This window comes from Harmonia axyridis, chromosome 4, assembly GCF_914767665.1.
Source record: "Harmonia axyridis chromosome 4, icHarAxyr1.1, whole genome shotgun sequence".
Taxonomy (NCBI): Eukaryota; Metazoa; Arthropoda; class Insecta; order Coleoptera; family Coccinellidae; genus Harmonia; species Harmonia axyridis.
Genome location: NC_059504.1, coordinates 5757319 through 5779697, shown reverse-complemented (window position 1 = coordinate 5779697; position 22379 = coordinate 5757319). Strand labels below are relative to the sequence as shown.

Sequence of the window (22379 nt, the reverse complement as noted above, 5' to 3'; positions counted from 1 at the left end):
TGAAAAAAACATTTCAATAGTTAAGATATGAGTTCGATGCTTTTTTTGGAAAATTGTAAAGACGTAAGTGTTTTTGTCTTACTTGGAAGTTGTTGGGACATCCTTCTTCTTGACAATTGAGTTCATCTGAACCATCACTACAGTCTTCAACTGAATCACATCTGTCAGCAATATCTACGCAATAGCTTCCATCTGATCGGGACGTACCATTTGCACATTTGAACTGGGTGGCTTCACACCTTGAAAAAGCTTCTAAGGTATACCCTTCAGTAACAGGTTTTACTTCATTATTTGGCGTTTTGACTTCTTCCTCTGGCATTGCTTCGAACAGGCTTTTTCCAAATTTATTTGTTTCAAAGTTTTTTATTATTTCAGTAGTAGCAGCATCATCTGGTTTGATAGAAGCTTCTTGGAAAATATCATTCGAGGTGTTAGAGTCTTCGTCTGATGCGATTTTAGATGGTTCTGTTGTTGATTTAGTGACGAATAACTTTTGAGTTGTTGTAGATTCTAGGAAATCTTCTTGTACAGCGTAACTTTGGGTATCATTGGTTTTTTCGTTAAATGGTGGTAATTCAGAAGCGATATTTCGTTCTGTTTGTTCCTGATTAAATTTCAAAGATTTCGAGATAGATTCTGTAATGTTCTCTAGAGGAACCTTCAAACCATTGGTGGTTGTTTCCATCGCTATTAAATCTTCAGTGCTACTAGCAGAATCTTTGTAGGTAGTTGATATAACTGATGAGTCTGTTTCATCTTTATCAATTTCTGCAGATGTTGTTGTAGATTCCTCAACAGAATCAGAAGGCACTTCAGGTGAATTTAGTTTTTGACTATCTGACACCTCCTTGAATGTAGTCGTTTCAATCATAATTTCTTCTGAATTAATTGTCGTGCTATCAATATTTTCGATAGAATTTTCAAGAGTCTTATTAATCTTCATAATATTATCTTCTATAGGCTGCGTAGTTTGCTCCACAGTAAAGAAATGAGTTTCGTCTAAATCATTCTGTTCAGCCTTTCCCGTTCTTGAAACATTGTCAGATCTTGTAATGTTTTCTGCGTCAGTTGGATTTGGGTCCATGGGATTAGTTTTGTTCATCTGATCGTTCTCCAATGTTGGTGCTTTGGTTGTCGTCATGTGTTCTTCGTTGCTTTGGTTCATGTAATGATCGATGAAGTGCTCATCAGATCTCAAAGAGTTAATGAAGGTGTCGTTTTCTATTTCAGGTAGAAACGGTGACATATTATCTATGTTATTGGAATATTCTTGAGGTTCACTGAGAAGAATATTTTGGTGGGTTTCAGAAGTGTGTTTCATTTGTGGGTCTGTCACTTCTTCAACGTATCTAGTGGTTGTTACTTGGTGAATTTGTATTTGGTTTTGTTCAACAGTTTCTGTACCGTCAATCAGTTTTTCTGATTTGTTAATTGTTTGAACATCTTTTCCAGTTTCATTCATGACTTGTGGGCTTACAGTTTCAGTTAGATTTTCGGAGAAAATTTGTGGATTTATGGTGACATGGACTGCTTCAACTGAATCATTGTGTTCTACTCTAATTTCAGTTGCATTTGATTCTTTCATTGCAGAATTAACTCCATCATCTGGAAGGGTTTCGTTTCGAATAATGGCCACAGCTTCAGTTGTGAGTTCTTTATCATCATCTTTTACACCTATATCCATTTTCATTTGCTCACCATTGTTCATTTCTTTTATTTCAACTGTAGTGTTTGGCAAATCTTTTTCTGAATCATATTCAGTATTTGACTCTTGTTTGGATTCGGACATAGTTGTTGATTCTAGGGTTTCCGTTGATTCTTCTGGGCCAGTTGAGCTATTAGTGAGAGATATGGGGGAATTTTCTAACCCAATATTAGAAGTTGTTGGTACTATCTCTTGAATCATTTGGATAGGACTGATTGTCCCCGAACTATATACTAGTGATTCATCTTCTGAATATTGATCTGGAAAAAGCCAATCAGTAGATGTGTTAGCTTCTTTTGTAGGTTGAGATTTTGGTTCAAGTTCAGAAGATTCTCCAACTGACATCGAAAAAAGCTGTGTTGTTGCCTCTATTTCAGGTTCAGATGTTGTTTTTTCGATTGGTTCCATTAATAACCTAGGAGCTGACTCTTTCATGGCGTTCTCGATCAGTTCGGAGTTGTTTTTCTTGGTTGTGGCCATCATTTCTTCTGCATTATCCATTATTATCGATGTAGTTGCCTCTACGAGAGAACCAGCATCTGCAGTTGTCATAGGCATAATTTCAGGAATTTGCTGTCTTTCAGATTCCGACGATGATTCTTCAACAAGTTTTGATTCCTCTTGAGATTTCGATGTTGATTCAGTTACAAACTCTGCAATTTGTTCAGGAAACAATTCCGTTGCAGCATTAGGGTTTTCTGTTTTTGGTTCAGATGTTGGTTCTACTAGAAGTTCGGCTTGATCCAATATTGTTTTGGAGGTTGACATTGGCATAATCGTTACTTCAGCTGCTGGTTCAGAAGTTGGTTCTGATATTAGTTCAGCCTTCACATCTTTTACTGGCTTAGATGTGGATTCAGCTCCAGGTTCGGCTGTTGGTTCTGCTGCAGGTTCAGCTGTTGGTTCAGCTGCAGGTTCAGCTGTTGGTTCAGCTGCAGGTTCAGCTGTTGGTTCTGCTGCAGGTTCAGATGCTGGTTCTGCAGCAGGTTCGGCTGTTGGTTCTGCTGCGGGTTCAGCTGTTGGTTCTGCTGCGGGTTCAGATGCTGGTTCTGCAGCAGGTTCGGCTGTTGGTTCTGCTGCGGGTTCGGCTGTTGGTTCTGCTGCGGGTTCGGCTGTTGGTTCTGCTGTAGGTTCTGCTGCGGGTTCTGCTTTTGGTTCAGCTGCGGGTTCTGCTGCGGGTTCTGCTTTTGGTTCAGCTGCGGGTTCAGCTGTTGGTTCTGCTGCAGGTTCTGCGGTTGGTTCTGCTGCGGGTTCAGCTGTTGGTTCCGCTACGGGTTCGACTAAAAGTTGTGATTTCGTTTTCGTTATGGGTTCAGATATTTGTTCTGTGATTGACTTGATGTCTGTTTCCTCTGAAGAACTCATAGTAGTCTCCATGACAACATTAGGTTGAGGATGGAAATTAGGTTCAGGTTCAGAATTAGGCTCAGGTTCAGAGTTTGGTTCTGGTTCAGAGTTTGGTTCTGGCTCAGAGTTTGGTTCTGGCTCAGAGGTTGGTTCTGGCTCAGAGTTTGGCTCTGGCTCAGAATTTGGTTCTGGCTCAGTGTTTGGTTCTGGCTCAGAGTTTGGTTCTGGTTCAGAGTTTGGTTCTGGCTCAGATTGAGGTTCAGGTTCAGAACTAGGTTCTGGAGCAGCATGAGGTTCAGGAGTAGAATATTGGTCATGACCATGTTCGTGTCCATCGAAACTACGTGACGATTCCAAATCGTGTTGCAGGCTTGGTTCTTCTCCAGATGCGTCTGGTTTTGGTGTAGGCTCTGCGATTGGTTCGTCATCACAATTCTTGCCGTTCACATTGAGTGTTTTTCCCTCAGGACAAATACAAGAGAACTCTGCAGTGTCGTAGTCGAATTTACACTCATGTTCACATCCAAAGTTTTGTATTTTACAGGAGTCTAGAACTCTCGTTGTCCTATTCAACGATGACTCTTCATCGATATGGAAAGATCCTAAGTTTCCACCGTTTTCTTCCATATTTTTTATCATTCTCTTTTCTACAGTAGCTATATCAATTGGATCTTTGGTGTTGTGCAAACCTTCCTTGAATTTCCATACTATCCTATATCTTGCAATAACGCTTCCTTCACTGAAAAAATGCAATATATAATGATCAATTCGCTTTCATATAGTTGAAACACATACATAAAATCGATAATTTTGACTTCGATATCTGCAGGTCCATAGTTTAACTCATCGTTTGTGAAGATACTGTTCTTGATTTCCTCTTGTAACGAAGCTGCCAGGTCCTTGAATTCGTTGCTGTTTTTGTCCGAATATGCAGGGTCAAACATTAGGTTATCTATTCTTATTTGCGACTCTAAGGCTTGGGGAACTGAAAATATTTTTGAGTTACTACTAGTTTCAATTGTACTTTCAGTTAAAAATATTTACCTGATATTTCGGACATTTCTGTTGTTAAAGGATATGCTGCTGTACTGACAGGAGGACCAGGTGTGTACCTAGGTGATGCACTGTCCGGTGATGTTGAGGAATTTTCAATTTCTCCTGTAGGAAGACCAAATATAACTCCTTTTTTAATTTCTGGTGGCGATCCACTGAATTGCCTTGAGCTGACTTCTTGGACAGGTGTTGAACCAATAACTCCAACTGTAAGATTGAAAATTCTTAATTCTACGAAACACGTTGCCGATTTTTACGACGTCTTTTTTTTCTTTCTTTTATTATTTTATCTCTTATGACTTAAAGTTTATTGAAGTGTATATGTTATATATTTTCGAATGTATGATTGGTTTGGTGAATTCCTTTAGTACAATGGATGTTTGCAATGAAATAACACAAAAGCATGAACTCATGTTATTAAATAAAATGGAATTTCATTTTTTTTATTTGATGAACTTCATGAAATAATTACCTGCTGCCAAAATCCCTAAAACTAAAGCTGCCAGAACGACACAGACACACACGCCCCAACACAGACATCTACTCTTTTTTTTTACATTCCTCTTGTCCATGGTAACGTATAATTTCTCTCCTCTGTAAAAAATCAGTAATTTGGTATTTGCAATTCGCAGTGATCCTCGATATAAGCGTCCCATAGCTTTACAGATATTGTGAGTGATTATATAAAGGTAACCCTTTGAGTTAATATGCAAAATAGCTTCACATGATGGATTATTCACTCGTTCTTATTTGCTGCGTTTTTGGATCGTCCATGAAGATGGACGATTGTTTCGTTGAGGTTTTATGATGAAAATATTCAAGCAAATAAGAACGTAAGAAACTTAGTGGTCCACACATCACCAATCCACACACCGATTACCATAAAGATATTCTCAAGAAACTCTTCGGGCATTTGGTTCAAATTATTTTGTACTTATTCACTAAAAACTCTATTATTTGTTACTTGATAATTCCTGATTATCAAGTCCGAATATGATGCGTATTGATTTTCTTCTCATTCATAGTAAAAGTAACTTGAATATTACCACGTGTGCATAGTTTATACAAAGGAAAGAACAAACATTGATTTAGATATATCTATTTAAACTTATAAAATGTAAGTATCACACTAATGTCTGCACTATAATGCTGTATATTATTCCCTTAGGGAATAATGACGAAGGAAATCAATATCTAGCTAGCTGTAGGAACATCTACTTTGGAATCAGAAACATTGAAAATATAACAAGAATCTTAAATGAATGTAACACAATGCAAACGTTTTTTTCGGAAATGTTCTGGAAAATAGTGGTAAGAGAATATATTCTTTTCTTTTATACATCTTTTCTTTTCAAAGGCTTTTTCTTCAGGACAGTTTGATAATTTTACTATCACAAATTTTGTTATTGAAAAATTCAATTTTTCATTGAAAATTTAAAATTAACGAATTAGTGGTAGATAAAGTAATATTGACAATTATTACCTCGGAGAGTTACTCCCTCGACGCTAACTCTACTATAATATCTTAATTGAATTGACGTTAAATCCAACAAAAATTTTTGAACCTTATTTGAAGGAAGAACAGAATATATTTCCGGAACGATAATAATTTATTGATCTAAATACAAATGCCACTTCATTATTGTGCATGAAACAACGCAATATGACCTCTTAAACTTGAAACGATAGTGACAGTATTGCTCTCATAGAAAATATCTTTATGGTTCCCTTCGTTTGATAACATATGATAATTCCAGAAACATTTCATTTATTTAGCGTGAATAATATCACCTAGATTCTTCCTTAATGAAAATAACGGGTCAACAATGCGAATCATCTACATTGCAATTTTTCTTTTAAGGCAAGACATGCTGTACTTCTTATTTCTTCTCTGACAAGTTGAAATATATTCTTGAAATGGAATGACCTGAAATGTTAAGTACACATTTCCACTAGTGATGTTTCTCGGTAAATCTTCTCACCGAAAAGGAAATAAACAACTTTGCTTTCGTTTAATTCAAAAATAGGAGAGATTGAAAGTTATGTCCATAAAAATAGTCTTGACACCTTTCGTGTACAGATAGAAACGAGTTGGTAAAATGTTTTTCTCTTGGCAGGTGTTATTGAAATATGAACTGAATTAATTATCACATATGCAAGATATGTTGCATATGCTGAGTTCTAATGATATAGGTGAAACCTCAGAGTAATAGACATAGATAGAGGTAGCACATGTCATTTTCAGTAAGCAAATTTTGTCCCCAACATGAAATATCATATTTGACATGAAGCGCGGAAATGAAAACATATCAATGATACGATATTTCACTCAATTCGCGAGTTTCTCCACAAAGAACGCACTTATGTCCCATAGGGAATCAACGTTCATATCAACTCAAAATATATTGGACATATAACGGATGACACTAGGGGAGCATAAGTTGCCAAACCTTGGATTTCAGCAGGTAGATACAGAAAATTATAAATATTCTGCATACTATGAATTCGACAATTAGAAAAAATATCGGGTTCCAAATATTCATATTCGCATATTTAATCGGGAATAACTCCAATGAATATATTTCATTCAATATAATATACATTCATAACGATATACATAGTAAAATTGTAGATTTGAAAATATATCACAATCCGACAACGTAATCTAAGAATGTTGGGGACATGCTGAAAATCTAGATAGAAGTGTTTTTGAGCCTTTGTCTCCTAACCGATGGCTTTATCATTTAGTTTCAATGTTTGTAAAGGGTGTTTTTTTTAGAGCTATAGAACTTTAAATTGCAATAAAACAACGATGGATTATTCGATTGACATCAATTTTATTTATCCGCAATATAATCTTGTGGCATTATATTTTAAATATGATTTCTGGCATATGACCGCCACGGCTGGCTCGGATGTAGTCCAATCTGGACGTCCAATTTTCGATTACTTTTTCCAACATTTGTGGCCGTATATCGGCAATAACACGGCGAATGTTGTCTTCCAAATGGTCAAGGGTTTGTGGCTTATCCGCATAGACCAATGACTTCACATAGTCCCTCAGAAAGTAGTCTAGCGGTGTTAAATCACAAGATCTTGGAGGCCAATTCACAGGTCCAAAACGTGAAATTAGGCGGTCACCAAACGTGTCTTTCAATAAATCGATTGTGGCACGAGCTGTGTGACATGTTCCGCCGTATTTTTGGAACCACAGCTCCTGGACATCATGGTTGTTCAATACAGGAATGAAAAAGTAAGTAATCATGGCTTTATACCGATCACCATTGACTGTAACGTTCTGGCCATCATCGTTTTTGAAGAAGTACGGATCAATGATTCCACCAGCCCATAAAGCGCACCAAACAGTCAGTTTTTCTGGATGTAACGTTGTTTCGACATACACTTGAGGATTAGCTTCACTCCAAATGCGGTAGTTTTGTTTGTTGACGTAGCTATTCAACCAGAAGTGCGCTTCATCGCTAAACAATATAAAATGGACGTAGTTCGCGATACGTATTCCGCACAGAACCATTATTTTCGAAATGAAATTGCACGATTTACAAGCGTTGTTCAGGCGTGAGTCTATTCATGATGAATTGCCAAACCAAACTGAGAATAAGTCACTTGACAGCTGTTAAATCGGTTGCCATCTTGAACAATAATGCCAACTCAAAGTTATATACCTCGAAAAAAAACATCCGTTATTTTTTACTACCCTAAGCCGAAGTCCCGAAGAGAAAACAACAGGAAACCATGTAAAATTTGTGGGAATGTGTTTATTAATGTTTTTCTTCGAAATGTTTCTGGAATCTCAGGAATTCGAGCAGACATATAAATACTTCTACTTCTTTCTATTTGATGGTGTAGTGGAAAGAATGAAAGTGGATACCGTGGATGCTGAGACATGATCCATTCAGGATAGTTTATTACTCCAGAACCATTCTCTTCGTATCCGGATGAACTGGCTAAAGATTCAGCAAAAGTTACACTGTTTCGACCCTTGTTGAATTTACTGAAATACTCGAGATGCTTTATTTCGAGGAAGACCACTTGTGAAATTTGAAGTCTTGTTTTCATGTCCTTTTATTTCAAATGAAATAACTTGGGACATGATAATTGTATTTATAGTAACTGTAGGTATTTTTTTTAAGATTTTCGAGTTGCAGGTATACAGGATGTCAGTGAATAAGTGCGATTAAGATATCTAAAAAAAGTTTATTTCGAAAAAACTTTATGATTTTCGATTCTGCCTATACGTAGTATTATAAGGTTATTTGCGATTTGGAAAAAAAATGTACAGGGTGTTTATGGGAAGATCATGAACTTGGACAATTCAAACTCATCAAAACTCATCAAAGTACAATCGATACTTTTCATTCTTTCAGTCAATTCTACTTATAAAAAGAGGAGGTGTTACTAAATCAATATAGTTAACAAGGAAGAACTTTAAATATGGAACAACCGCAATATCTAATTGAGTGGAGTAGTCTATGACTTCTGGAAAACCCAGAAAGAAACTAAAATTCGTTGTTTCAATAACTAAATTTGACATTTCTTCAATGAGTTTCCATTCAATCATTCATATTGATTTGGAAATTTTCATTAGTCTATCGATTCTCAACAATCTCAACGAACAATTCATTATAATTCATGAAATTCATTATGATTCATGAAATATCAAATTTAGTTATCGAAACACCGAATTTTAGTCTCTTTCTGTGTTTTCCGGAAGTCACATACTACTCCACTTAGTTAGAAATTGCAGTTTTCCTTATTTCAAGTTCTCCCTCGACAACTCAAACAAAGTTTTCATTTTAGGTAAAATTGACCGAAAGAATAAAAAATATATATATATATATATATATATATATATGTAATTTGAATATCTTGATGAGTTTTGATGAATTTGAGGAGCCCAAGTTCATGATCTTCCAATAAACAGCCTGTGTATTTTTTGTTCAAACCACAAACAGCCTTATAATACTACGTATTGGCAGAATCGAAAATTATAAAGGATTTTTCGAAAACAATGTTGTCTGCAGAAATATATAAGAATCCCATTAACTCATGAACACGTTGTGTTTTGAAACAAGTTAAGGCATATTGCTGAAATACGCTCTATTAGTGTGACGTCACACTCCGCCATTTTTGATTCTCCTCAGTCAGTGTTCGGAATCCAAACAAATAAATTGTCATTCAAATTAGTACGGTGTCGTTGAAGGAATTGGCTTATTTTCATAAATAAGAGTATTTGAGGAGCGATTTCAGTATTAATTGATAGACAGAAGGAACGAGGGTAATACCAGTAAGTTTGAATCCTGTATCATTCGCCAGATTTTGTAAAAAGCCTTGTTCAATAGTTGAACTTCAAGTTAGAACTTACTGGCATTAATCTCGTGCCTTCTGTCTATCAATTAATAGTAAAATCGTTCCTTAAATAATCTTTTTCATCAAAATAAGCCAATTTCTTCAACGATAACGTACTAATTTGAATGACAATTTGTTTGTTTGGATTCCGAACACTGACAGGAGAACTGAAATGGCGATGTGTGACGTCATCACTAATAGAGCGTATTGTCATCAAATAAGCTATCTAACGATGCAATTTACTAGGTGTGCCATTTGACATAAGAAAGTAGGAGTCTGTTTCCAGTATAACCGGGAGTTGTTGAGGTCTGAAATTATTTTAGGGAGAAAGATCATTGTTTCAAACCCCAACATGCAAACTTTCATCAAAGAATTATGATTAGTTTTCCATAAACGTCAAAAGGATCATAGCGGTGAATCACACTGTATTATAGAAATTCGTAATGGCTATACAAATATGATTGTTATTAATTTATTACCCATGATTTCTTCAAAAAATATTGAGTACTCATAAGGATTAAGTTTTTTTTGTCAAATTAAAAAGGTATATGTATGTAAATATCATATTAATGAAAATTATGAAGATGTAGGTAAGTTCAATCTACTAACATCCTAGTTTCTCTACCTCATATACAATTATATGTCCAAAGTTATTTCAGATGATATAGTTCCACCACTCCAAATGACACTTACCTCATAAATTTCTTATGCTCATTCACAGGTACAAAATACTCATCATATGGATTTCCCATTTCCACATCAGCATCAGGTTTCAAAGGAATCGTAGTCATACCATTTTTCCCATTTTCGTATGGCCCTGCAACATCCTTTCCTGATGGTTTCATGTTGACAAGTTCCAAATTCACAGCTTCAGCCATAGGTTCTTCATTGACATTCACAGAGGTCACTGAAGTGTTCAAATCACCATTGTAGGGTTTGCTTTGACCAAACGAAGATTCGATGCTCTTAGCTTCTTCGTCATCGTCAAAACCAGGGTTGTCAAGTCCTGATTTTCTATGACTTGGCGGACTTTCAGCATTAAGATAACTTGTGCTCCTATACTGTTTGCTCATCGCTTCTAGATTACTGTGATGTTCTAGTGTTTCGTTTATGTTCAGATTGGCTGTAGATAAATAGTGTGGCAGTTTTGGGCTAGACTGGCCTTTGAAATCTGTTTCATCTCTGTTTACAGGTAAGGTGATTTCGTTTTTGTTGTAGTATGGATTCTCTTCGCTATTTACAGTGATGCTGGTGACCGCATTGGCCACTGGATGTGATGTGTTATGTGATGTTATTGTTGAGTTTTCTAGTGAATTGTTATCGTTCCCACAAGTGGAGTCCTGAGCTGTGTCGCTGCCACCATAGCTGCTATCAGCATCCATTGCTAGAACAATAAGGTTGGAATTAGAATGAAATCTGCATCAACTTGGAAATCGAATTTACTGAAAACTTTCTGATATCATGAAATCAGTGCTGAATATATGAGATAACAGATACCATGAAATTAAAAATAGGTGATTTCAAGAAAAACTTCCACGGAGGGTGTATATAACTTGAGATAAGATTGTATTAGGTGTACAACTTTGCATTTGCCGTTTTGAATTATATGGCTGTAGAGGTAAGTGGTAGTCGAAATAAATAGATCGTAGATGTTATACAATAAGCTTAGGTATTTGTAAACATAACGCCATCGAAATATTAGTCGATTTTTATCTGCATCATAAAGTTATTCTCTATTGATTATGTCAGCTTACGAGCCAAATTCTCGTCATTTGCAGGAGGTTTTGATTTTCTGCTTTAATATTATGAAATGTGCGGCTGAGGCTCATCGAATACTCTCAAATATCTATGGTGAGGCCGCTATTAATGAAAAAACTTACCGAGTGGTTTCAACGCTTCAAGAACGGTGATTTTGACGTCGAAGAACAGCATGGCGGTGAAAGAGAGAAGGTTTTCGAAGATGCAGAATTGGAGGTATTATTTGATGAAGACTCGTGTCAAACGCAACAAGAATTGGCAGGATCATTGGGAGTGACGCAACAAGCCGTTTCAAAACGCCTGAAAGTCATGGGATTGATTCAGAAACAAGGAAATTGGATGCCGTACGAGTTGAAGCCGAGAGATGTTGAACAGCGTTTGTTTTCTTGTGAGTAGCTGCTTGCAATGTAGATACGGAAGGATTGTCTGCATCGTATTGTGACTGGAGACGAAAATTGGGTTCATAACGATAATCCCAAGCGCAGACAATCATGGGGATATCCCGGTATGCTTTCACGTCTACGGCCAAACCGATTATTCCAAGGTCATGCTCAGTATTTGAGAAACCAGCTCGGCGTACTGTATTATGAGTTGTTAAGACTGACTGAAACCAAAAATGAGTATACAGGGTCTAGCCCACAAACTACTGAAGTCCCATTTGACCAACCGTCAGTACATTATTTGTTTTCATTTTGTTAACTGCTTTTTTAATGATAATTTTTTTCAATTGATGAAAAAATAGCGAAGAATATGAGTTCCTATTTTGAGCAATTTTATGTAGACTCTAGATTCTCTCGACTTGACTTGATCTAATACCAACTTCGATTTCATTCAAGCAAAATATAATGTAATAGCAATTTTGAAATAAATGTAGTTTCCATACTTTCCACAAGAACTGTTTCTTATATACATAATTTTATTGTTCCATAGCATGAAATTCTTTGTTTGAGATAACAAGTTCTGACGGATAAGGAATTTTTTATAGCGGAGAATTTCAAAGAGAGAACCTTTGTCGCACCCACTATGATATCAAGGTTGAGAATTTGATCTAATTGCTTTTAACGCTGCAGTACCATGAATTACATTTTTATGTGGCATAATAATTTCGTAGTCTAGATATACATAAGACAAAATTTTGTTCGTAATTGTGACATATCTGAAACGAAAAATTTAGAGCTCTTACAGATTCGTACTTAATTATGTATCACTTTGATAGCTTCTTCAATTCAGTTATAAAACAGGATTTCACTAGTATTGTAACAATTTGGAGAAAAATTATTAAAGAATGGAAAGAAAAGCACTGAAGTAGGCTTTTGGACGCTCGTGGTGTTCAATTTTGAATAAATACAGGCAAAATCTAAAACTGATGGGGTCTATTTTCGGAAATTCTTAGAATGGGTATTTTCTTCGATATCTTTTTCGAATCTTCAATGGTTGTGATCAAGTAATCATCTTGAAAATTGGAGCGGAGCTTGATTTTTCTCGTAAGTAGTTTTGAGACTAGTTACGAAGCTTTAAAATTCCATTATTTTGAGTTCAACGGTTCAAAATATACGATAGTACCCTTGGCAATTATTGTATACATCTTATTGATCCTCCATCACCTCTTGGACCACAGAGCTGACACAACTATCGATACTTCCCCGATTGATAAAAACTGATCCGGGCTCGATGGACCAATTCATCTTATCCAAGAACCGGCAGGAGAATTGACGTTCATTGCACAATCCATGTCCGCGTATATGAAATTAACCCAATTCGCAAGAAAAGAAGTCCGTTAAAACAGTGCCGGTGGTGGGGAGAACCACCATGCAGAAACAAGTCGTTATGCATATCAAATTTGTCGGCGTCTATTGTCCACTGCCCGCAGATCGTTCCCCCAGACGTCCTAAACAGTGAAAGACTTGTTGGCCTTCGTCTTCGCGCACCGTAGCTCAACCCTGGTCACCTTCCAGTGGCGGAGAAGGATTTCGTAAGACGTCGGCATATTATCCTTATCAGTTGGTAAGAGTGTTTTCGACAAGGTTAGAAAAAGTAATGGTATAGTATTGAAATCGATAGGTTTCAGTCCATTTGGTAGAGTTGGGTTACGTTAGTGGATTGTTGAGAAAATAGGAGTAGGTATGGTGAAAAGAAAGTTATCGTTAGTAGTTTTCTCCTTATGGGAATTTTCTCAGATGAAAAGTATCAAAAAAATCGATTTGATTGAAATTTGATTCTATTACCTTTTACCGGTAATAGTCTCACCACTAGTTCAAAGTAAATGTCGACTAATATACGTTTTCAAATCTGTTAATCGAGTTCTTCAACGCATAATCTTTGTTAATACATCTTTTAGTTGAACAACTCTGATCAACCTTTCAGATATCAGTCAATAGATACTCAATTTATTTCTGTAGAGAATTCTGTTTATTGAAAGCGTTTAGAATTGATCTTTGTCTTTGAAGAGATTAATTCTCAACGTATTTAGTTTTTTCTGCTGACCGATAGTCCTGTCAACATTGTTGTTTGTACTATTTTTGTTTTATATAGTAAATAACATCTTTGTTTTTCATTCATTGATTAACATCTTTCATTTACTAAAGGGTGTTTTTTTAGAGCTATAGAACTTTAAATTGCAATCAAACAACGATGGATTATTCGATTGACATGAATTTTATTTATCCGCAAGATAATCTTGTGGCCTTACATTTTAAATATGATTTTTGGCATATGACCGCCACGGCTGGCTCGGATGTAGTCCAATCTGGACGTCCAATTTTCGATGACTTTTTCCAACATTTGTGGCCGTATATCGGCAATAACACGGCGAATGTTGTCTTCCAAATGGTCAAGGGTTTGTGACTTATCCGCATAAACCAATGACTTTACATAGCCTCACAAAAAGTAGTCTAGCGGTGTTAAATCACAAGATCTTGGCGGCCAATTCACAGGTCCAAAACGTGAAATTAGGCGGTCACCAAACGTGTCTTTCAATAAATCGATTGTGGCACGAGCTGTGTGACATGTTGCGTCGTCTTTTTGGAACCACAGCTCCTGTGGTTGTTCAATTCAGGAATGAAAAAGTTAGTAATCATGGCTCTATACCGATCACCATTGACTGTAACGTTCTGGCCATCATCGTTTTTGAAGAAGTACGGACCAATGATTCCACCAGCCCATAAAGCGCACCAAACAGTCAGTTTTTCTGGATTTAACGGTGTTTCGACATACACTTGAGGATAAGCTTCACTCCAAATGCGGCAGTTTAGTTTGTTGACGTAGCCATTCAACCAGAAGTACGCTTCATCGCTAAACAAAATAAAATGGACGTAGTGCGCGATACGTATTCCGCACAGAACCATTATTTTCGAAATAAAATTGCAGTATTTGCAAGCGTTGTTCAGGCATGAGTCTATTCATGATGAATTGCCAAACCAAACTGAGAATAAATCACTTGACAGCTGTTAAATCGGTCGCCATCTTGAACAGTAATGCCAATTTAAAGTTATATACCTCGAAGAAAACACCTGTTATTTTGTTCATTCAATAAAATTTGTGCAGCAAATTATGTTCGTAGACATTTAATTACGCAAATTGCACACTTTGGTTATTATTTATTTTAATGCAAAATATCCAAAAACACATTTATGAAAACATCAATGAGGTATTAATGAACACCCAGCCTTGGAAGTAGTTAGGAGAAGTTTAGTTCAAACACCCTGTATATCGAAAACAAAAGGGTTGAGGGCTTTTTTTTTTAAATCATCCTAGGAATCTCTTTTTTGCCTTCGTACCTCGAATTTAGGAACACATTTTGTTATTTCCATCTTTTATTGTTCGATTCAAATCTAAAATTCTTCAGCTTTGGTATATATTCCGAAGGTTATCCAAACGTACGAAAGATCTTGACCTTCCGGTCTAGTTAGTATTTGCTTCGAGTCCAATATCCTGTTTGAGATCAATGTGGGATAAAATAAATTACATAACAGCTAAATACTACTGGAACTTCTGTATAATCCCAATATCCATGCTGGTTATTCAAATTAGACGACAAACAATGAGCATTAGCTATGCAAATATTCAATTTCTCTTGAGTTTTATGAATTTGCCATCTTCCTTCTTAACATCTTAATGATCTAGTATAAATCCGACTATTTGCAATTTTTTTTTATTTATTACAATAATTATGCAATTCAAGTTGAGTTAGTATCGGTGTGACATAACTTATTTCCTGATTTCTTGTGCCTACATATCATACTCATAGTTCCTGAATTCTTGGATGCTGTTAAGGTTTGATATAAAATGGTGCTTTCACTTGTTATGCGCTTACATGCATTTCTGATTAGATTGCCTATGTTTATAAATGAGGATGTTCGATGATAATAAGTTTGGTTGATGATTAGATTTATGTCCTTTTTTATTATTCTCCATAGGATATAGGAAGTATTGAACATTTGATAGTATCGTACCAACACAGAATTTTGAATGGTTGTTGGCAAGCTTTTGACGATGTAGATATGTATATCATGTTATATAGTTTTGAAAAGGGATAAAATGCTATTTTATTTGTTACAGAAATTATTATGGTAAACGTTTAAAAAACACAAGTTTGTATTATATTAGGCCAATTGAAAAGTCCCGGTCTGATTTACAGATGGCGGTGCTAGTAGGTATTAGATCCATTTGATTTTTAACCGTCAAACGATACGTGTCAAAATTTGACAGCAGTCCGACCATTAGTTTGTGAGATATTGCGTTGTGAGTGAAGCTACTTTTGTTATTTGAAAAAAGATGGAAAAAAACAATTTCGTATCCTAATAAAATATTGCTTTTTGAAGGAGAAAATACAGTTGAAGCAAAATCTTGGCTTGATGAAGAGTTTCCAGGGTATGCACCAGGAAATCAACCATCATTGATTGGTATGCTAAGTTTAAACGTGGTGAAATGAGCACCGAAGACGGCGAACGCAGTGGACGCCCAAAAGAGGCTGTCACCGACGAAAAAATTTAAAAAGTTCACAAAATAATTTTGAATGACCGTAAAGTGAAGTTGATCGAGATAGCAGATATTGTGAAGATGTCATCTGAACGTGTACATTATATCATTAACGAATATTTGTACCTGAGAAAGCTGTGTGCAAAATGGGTGCCGCGCAAGCTCACAATTGATCAAAAGCAACAACGTGTTAATGATTCTGAGCAGTGTTTTGAGCTGTTCAAGTGCAATAAACCTGAATTTTGCGTTGATATGTGACAATGGATGAAACATGGCTGCATCATCACTCCGGAGCCCAATAGACAGTCAGCTGAGTGGACTGCACACGAAGAACCGAATCCAAAGCGAGGAAAAACACAACAGTAAGCTGGCAAGGTTATAGCATCAGTATTCTGGGATGCGCAAGGTATAATATTTATTGATTACCTCCAAAAGGGTCAGACCATCAGCAGCGATTATTATATAGCGTTATTGGATCGTTTAAAGGCTGAAATCGTTAAAAAACGGTCCCATTTGAAAAGAAAAAGTTGCTGTTTCATCAAGACCATGCGCCGTGTCACAAATCAATGAAAACAATGGGAAAAGGGCTTCGAATTGTTTCTGCATCCACCGTATTCACCTGATCTGGCCCCCAACGACTTTTTCCCGTTCTCAGACCTCAAAAGAATGCTCGCTGGAAAAATAAATTAAGCGTCAATGAAGAAGTAATCGCCGAAACTGAGGCCTATTTTGAAGCGAAGGACAAATCGGTACAACAAAAATGGTATCGAAAAGTTGAAAGATCGCTCTAATCGCTGTATCGCCCTCGAAGGCAACTGTGTTGAATAATAGAATCGAATTCTGGCGAAAAAATGTGTTTTACTATGGTAGACTGGGACTTTTCAAATGGCCTGTTACATTATAGATCTAAGCTACCCACTGTCCAGGCTCTTGCTTTTTCTATGACCCATTTGCTGATTTTTCTTCAGTGATCTCTCACAGTTTATTCACAGAAAAATTCTCCAGTGTTTCATGATTTCCCGATCACCCAGTTTCAGTCTCATCCAACCAACTATACTCGAAATTTCTCTTATCACAACTGTTCATAACCATCTGTTAAGAGAAAAGAATTACTCATTGCCAATTCGATCTGTGCCAATCGGATGCTGCGTCCGTATGGAATTCTCAAGTAAATATTTGAAATAAAGAGTACACGTGAAAGTTCAATTTCGGGTTGCCGCAGCGTGTGAGAGTAGTCCTATCTAGTGAGCAGACGTGAATCGAAGCAGTCTGGCCCCAAGGCGTAAACAGGTGACTTTTCCAAATTGCCATATTTCAGGTTCCGATCATTTAACAACACCATGCGTTTTTGAAGTAGACTTGAATGGAATTGAGGGTAATGAGTCATCGAGGAAGGAATATGAGGCTTTTTTACATGCTGTTAGATGTTTAGAAATACCTATGCAGCGTTATAAGACTAGCACGTGCCGTAATTATACTTAGCCTACATGATCTACTTTGCTTCCGCCGTTTTTTTTTACCGAAATTCGAGGCTTTATTGTAAAAAACTAGCGACATATGGCCTGGAAACTATGGCAATAACTAAGAAGACCCCAAACCAGCCGAGGGTGATGCAGAGAGCGATGGAATGAACTATGCTCACTGTCAGTCTTAGAGACAGAAAAAGGAATGAAGAAATCCGACAAAGAATTAGAGTCGTAGATATTAAAGCGCGTGTTGCAGAATTGAAGTGGCAGTGGGCAGGACACGAGGCTCGACAGGACAAATCGAGATGGACATATAAAGTAACACACAGGAGACCAAGAACGACGAAACGCAGTGTAGGTAGGCCACAGAGAAGATGGTTTGATGATATAAAACAATATGCGGGAAATAGATGGTTTCAGATAGCTCAGGACAGGACAGCATGGAGGAACATGAAAGAGGCCTACATCCAGGAGTGGATACGGGAAGGCTGACGAAGAAGAAGAAGAAGATTGTAAAAAACTGGTTAAACATTTATGGGTCAAAGATTTGTCCATCGCTGACCACAACTTTCTCCCGTCTTTCGGGCAGCGTACGAATCTTGCGTTGAAAAAACTGGTCGTCTTTTGAAGCGATCCACGAATCGATCCAATTTTTTACTTCTTCATAAGACCGAAAGTGATGGTCAGCCAGGCTGTGTGCCATTGATCGAAACAAGTGATAGTCCGAGGTAGAAACGTCTGGAGAATACGGATGGGGTAGGACTTCCATTTCAACGTTTCCAAATATATTTGTCTACTTTCGCAACATGGGGTCGAGCATTGTCATGCTGTAAAATCACTTTATTATGTCTCTCGTTATAGTGCGTCCGTTTGTCTTTGAATGCTCGTGTCAAACGCATTAATTGCGCTCGTTAACGATCGCCTGTGAACGTTTCAGTCGGTTTTAACAAATCATAATACACTTCGCCGAGCTGTTTCCACCAAATACTGAGCTTGACCTCGGGGTCCAAGATCATGCTTAGTATTTGGTGGGACCAGCTCGGTGTGGTGTATATTGAGTTGTTAAAACCGACTGAAACAATCAAAGGCGATCGTTATTGAACGTAATCATTGCGTTTGAGCCGAGCATTGAAGACAAACGGCCGCAATACCACGAGAGACATAATAATAGTTATTTATAATACAAGTGCAGAAGGCATTGATATTCTTCCACGAGTTCAAAATTCAAAAACGAGCCACGAAGTGGCGAGTTTTAGAATGAACGAGTGGTAGAATGAGCCTTCTTTACGAGTATTATACATTATTTTCTCTAATTCATTGCATATTCATTGAAATTAATGAAATATTTCCATAAATATCATTTAGTGATTTTTGCATTGAAAAATGTTGGTTGGCAGAACTGATTTCTTTGAGGCAAATTGATGAATTGACAGGTAAAGCCGTGGCGGAAAGTTCGGAGTACCAACGTATAATAATAAAATGTAACCATGAAAACTGTGCGTTTCTGATATATTCTCGCACGATTTTGTTCTACAAGATGTGGAAGAATGAACGGAATAACCACAGAATTAGAGAAAGTGATTTTACAGCATGGCAATGCTCGACCCCATGTTGTGGAAGTGGTCAAGACATACTACCCCACCCGCCGTATTCTCTAGACGTTGCTCCCTCGGACTATCTCTCATTGCGATCAATGGCACACGGCCTGGCTGACCAGCACTTTCGGTCTTATGAAGAAGTAAAAAATTGGATCGATTCGTGGATCGCTTCAAAAGATGCCCAGTTTTTTCAACGCGGGATTCGTACGCTACCCCAAAGATGGGAGAAAGTAGTGACTAGCGATGGACAATACTTTAAATCATAAATGTATTTTTGGTTGAATCGATCAACTGTAATTCTATCAAATTGGGATAATGAAACACCGGATTTCTTAACTAATATATTGAATTTGGCTGTACAAGTTATGTGTTCACAAGGTAACAGCTACGAGCGTACTGGTATATGGTACCCCAATTTCCTGGGGATGTTAATCGTCGCCTTGGATTCTGCATACCAAAGCGCAATCCAGGTTCCTGATTGGTCCACGTTTTCGTTCCTTTCCCTTCGATGTGACTTCAGGATGACCATATGTAGCGACAATGTGACACCAAGGATGTTCCTGTTCTATTTTTAGCCCTCGCTGTACCTACAGGGGTTGGTTTTCCGACCTAAATGCGTCTCTCTGAATATTCAACTGCCCGTAAAGTTTGCGTGAAATTCACTTGACGCAACAAAATGTATAACCAATTTTTTACAATAAAGCCTCGAATTACGGAAAAAACGGCGGAAGCAAAATAGTACGCCTACGTAGAAAGTACCAATAGTACCTATAGATATTAATTGCATTAAGTTTTTAATCGAGATTTCTCGACATTTCCTTTTTTCCAAATCATGAATTCACACTCAAGGGTTATTTCTTTGGCTGTTCCCAAGTCCGTTTCATATTGTTCATCTAGCCTACTATCGAAAATGATACGTCAAAATCGTCGAAGTTCATCGACCCAAGAATTATAGCAATATAGGCTCATATCGGCAAGCCAATGAATATCGCGCGCGCATATATCGATATATACACGCATCGGTTTCATATACGTCTCGTAACGTATAACCTGCAGAAGACAGAAACAATCGGTATGGTTTCGCAGACCGGGGGTCAGGTAACGTCTACCGCAATCACGTACTGACTAAATGGCCATATTGAAATCCACGGCACGGCTAACCGGACAAGACGGTCCACTGACACTCACGTCAACGCTCGAGTTTCTCCTAGAGGGTGATCCACAACCGCCCACTTCATGTATTGTTATGACTATGCTGCGTGGTATTGCACTACGTTCTACGAGATCGATTTACAGAGATGAAATCAGGGTGGGCTATCAATATTCAGTGTTTTTTTCGAGGTATATAACTTTAAGTTGGCATTACTGTTCAAGATGGCGACCGATTTGACAGCTGTCAAGTGATTTATTCTCAGTTTGGTTTGGCAATTCATCATGAATAGACTCACGCCTGAACAATGCTTGCAAATAGTGCAATTTCATTTCGAAAATAATGGTTCTGTGCGGAATACGTATCGCGCACTACGTCCATTTTATTTTGTTAAGCGATGAAGCGCACTTCTGGTTGAATGGCTAAGTCAACAAACAAAACTGCCGCATTTGGAGTGAAGCTAATCCTCAAGTGTATGTCGAAACACCGTTACATCCAGAAAAACTGACTGTTTGGTGCGCTTTATGGGCTGGTGGAATCATTGGTCCGTACTTCTTCAAAAACGATGATGGCCAGAACGTTACAGTCAATGGTGATCGGTATAGAGCAATGATTACTAACTTTTCCATTCCTGAATTGAACAACCATGATGTCCAGGAGCTGTGGTTCCAACAAGACGGCGCAACATGTCACACAGCTCGTGCCACAATCGATTTATTGAAAGACACGTTTGGTGATCGCCTAATTTCACGTTTTGGACCTGTGAATTGGCCTCCAAGATCTTGTGATTTAACACCGCTAGACTACTTTCTGTGGGGCTATGTAAAGTCATTGGTCTATGCGGATAAGCCACAAACCCTTGACCATTTGGAAGACAACATTCGCTTGTGACACTCTTGGAAATCGTACTTTTTTCCTCTTTCCTTTTTCCTTCAAGTACTATTTGTTTCATGAAATATTATTAAATTTCTTGGAGGAATGACATAAAATCCTTCATAAGTATTAGTAGCTTTTCTAATAGTGTTATAACACTTTTTGCTTTGGGCCACTGAAATACTTCTTATCTGAATAGTTCAACTTTGATGATTTTTGACACATACCACATTTGTTTTCTGTCCACCGCCTCTGTATTTCTAAGAGTTTATTGTTTGAGCGATATGAAAAGCAATCCATCTTGCAAAGAGTACCATATTTCTCGGACTTCACACTTCAATAATGATGAAGACTGGTGACCTGTACATTCAAGTTGATCGTAAACCTGACCATGTTTGTACACAGCCGAGGAAAGTGTTATATTACTGGGCATAAACCTCTTGGAACAATAAATACCAGTAGTTTTTCAACTTATTGTTCGGTGTAGTAGAAATCTAAACTTTTCCTGCTTCTGCATGAATGGTAGATTGTTTCTCTCTCTCGAGACATTCTTCAGAACAATGGGTCTCAATTCAAAGTATGACCCTTTCTTTGTTGAGAAATTTTAGGTGGATAGTGACTATGTTACAAATTGAATGAATGATGAAAGTCACATACTTCTTCTTTCTGATTTTGACGTCGAAGACGTTCGAAGAATTTCATCTTCGAAAACCTTCTCTCTTCCACCGCCATCCTTGTCTTCGACGTCGAAATCACCGTTCTTGAAGCGGCACGTTCTCTCACTAATACCGGCCTCCCCATAGGTATTTGAGAGCATTCAATGAGCCTCAGCCGCAGATTTCTTCATATTAAAGCAGGAAATTAGAACCTCCCGTAAATAACGAGAATTTGGCTCGTAAGCTGACATGTTTAATCGAGAATAACTTTATGATGCAGACGAAAATCGACTAATATTTCGATGGCGTTATGTTTACAAATACTTAAGCTTATTATATGACATCTACGATCTATTTATTACTGCTACAGCCATCAATTGTGAAATGGCGGAAGCAAGCATAGAATTTAGTAGGTAGGTATCACCTGAG

General features: G+C 37.3%; 1 protein-coding gene across 5 annotated transcripts in view; it reads right to left on the bottom strand.

Moving 5' to 3' along the window:
• LOC123678769 (protein piccolo-like) overlaps positions 1-22379 on the bottom strand; it is a 65398-nt gene that overhangs the window by 3073 nt on the left and 39946 nt on the right. For 3 of the 5 annotated variants that reach the window (XM_045615973.1, XM_045615972.1, XM_045615974.1), the window contains 6 exons: positions 10166-10856; positions 7995-8117; positions 4578-4699; positions 4097-4312; positions 3848-4037; positions 83-3791 (listed from right to left, as the gene is read on the bottom strand). In XM_045615973.1, coding sequence (XP_045471929.1) covers positions 83-3791; positions 3848-4037; positions 4097-4312; positions 4578-4699; positions 7995-8117; positions 10166-10854 — 5049 coding nt within the window. In that variant the 5' untranslated portion in view covers positions 10855-10856. Of the gene's footprint in view, positions 1-82; positions 3792-3847; positions 4038-4096; positions 4313-4577; positions 4700-5588; positions 5736-7994; positions 8118-10165; positions 10857-22379 lie in introns of those variants that run through there. The other 2 variants (XM_045615975.1, XM_045615976.1) reach the window with 2 other exon arrangements.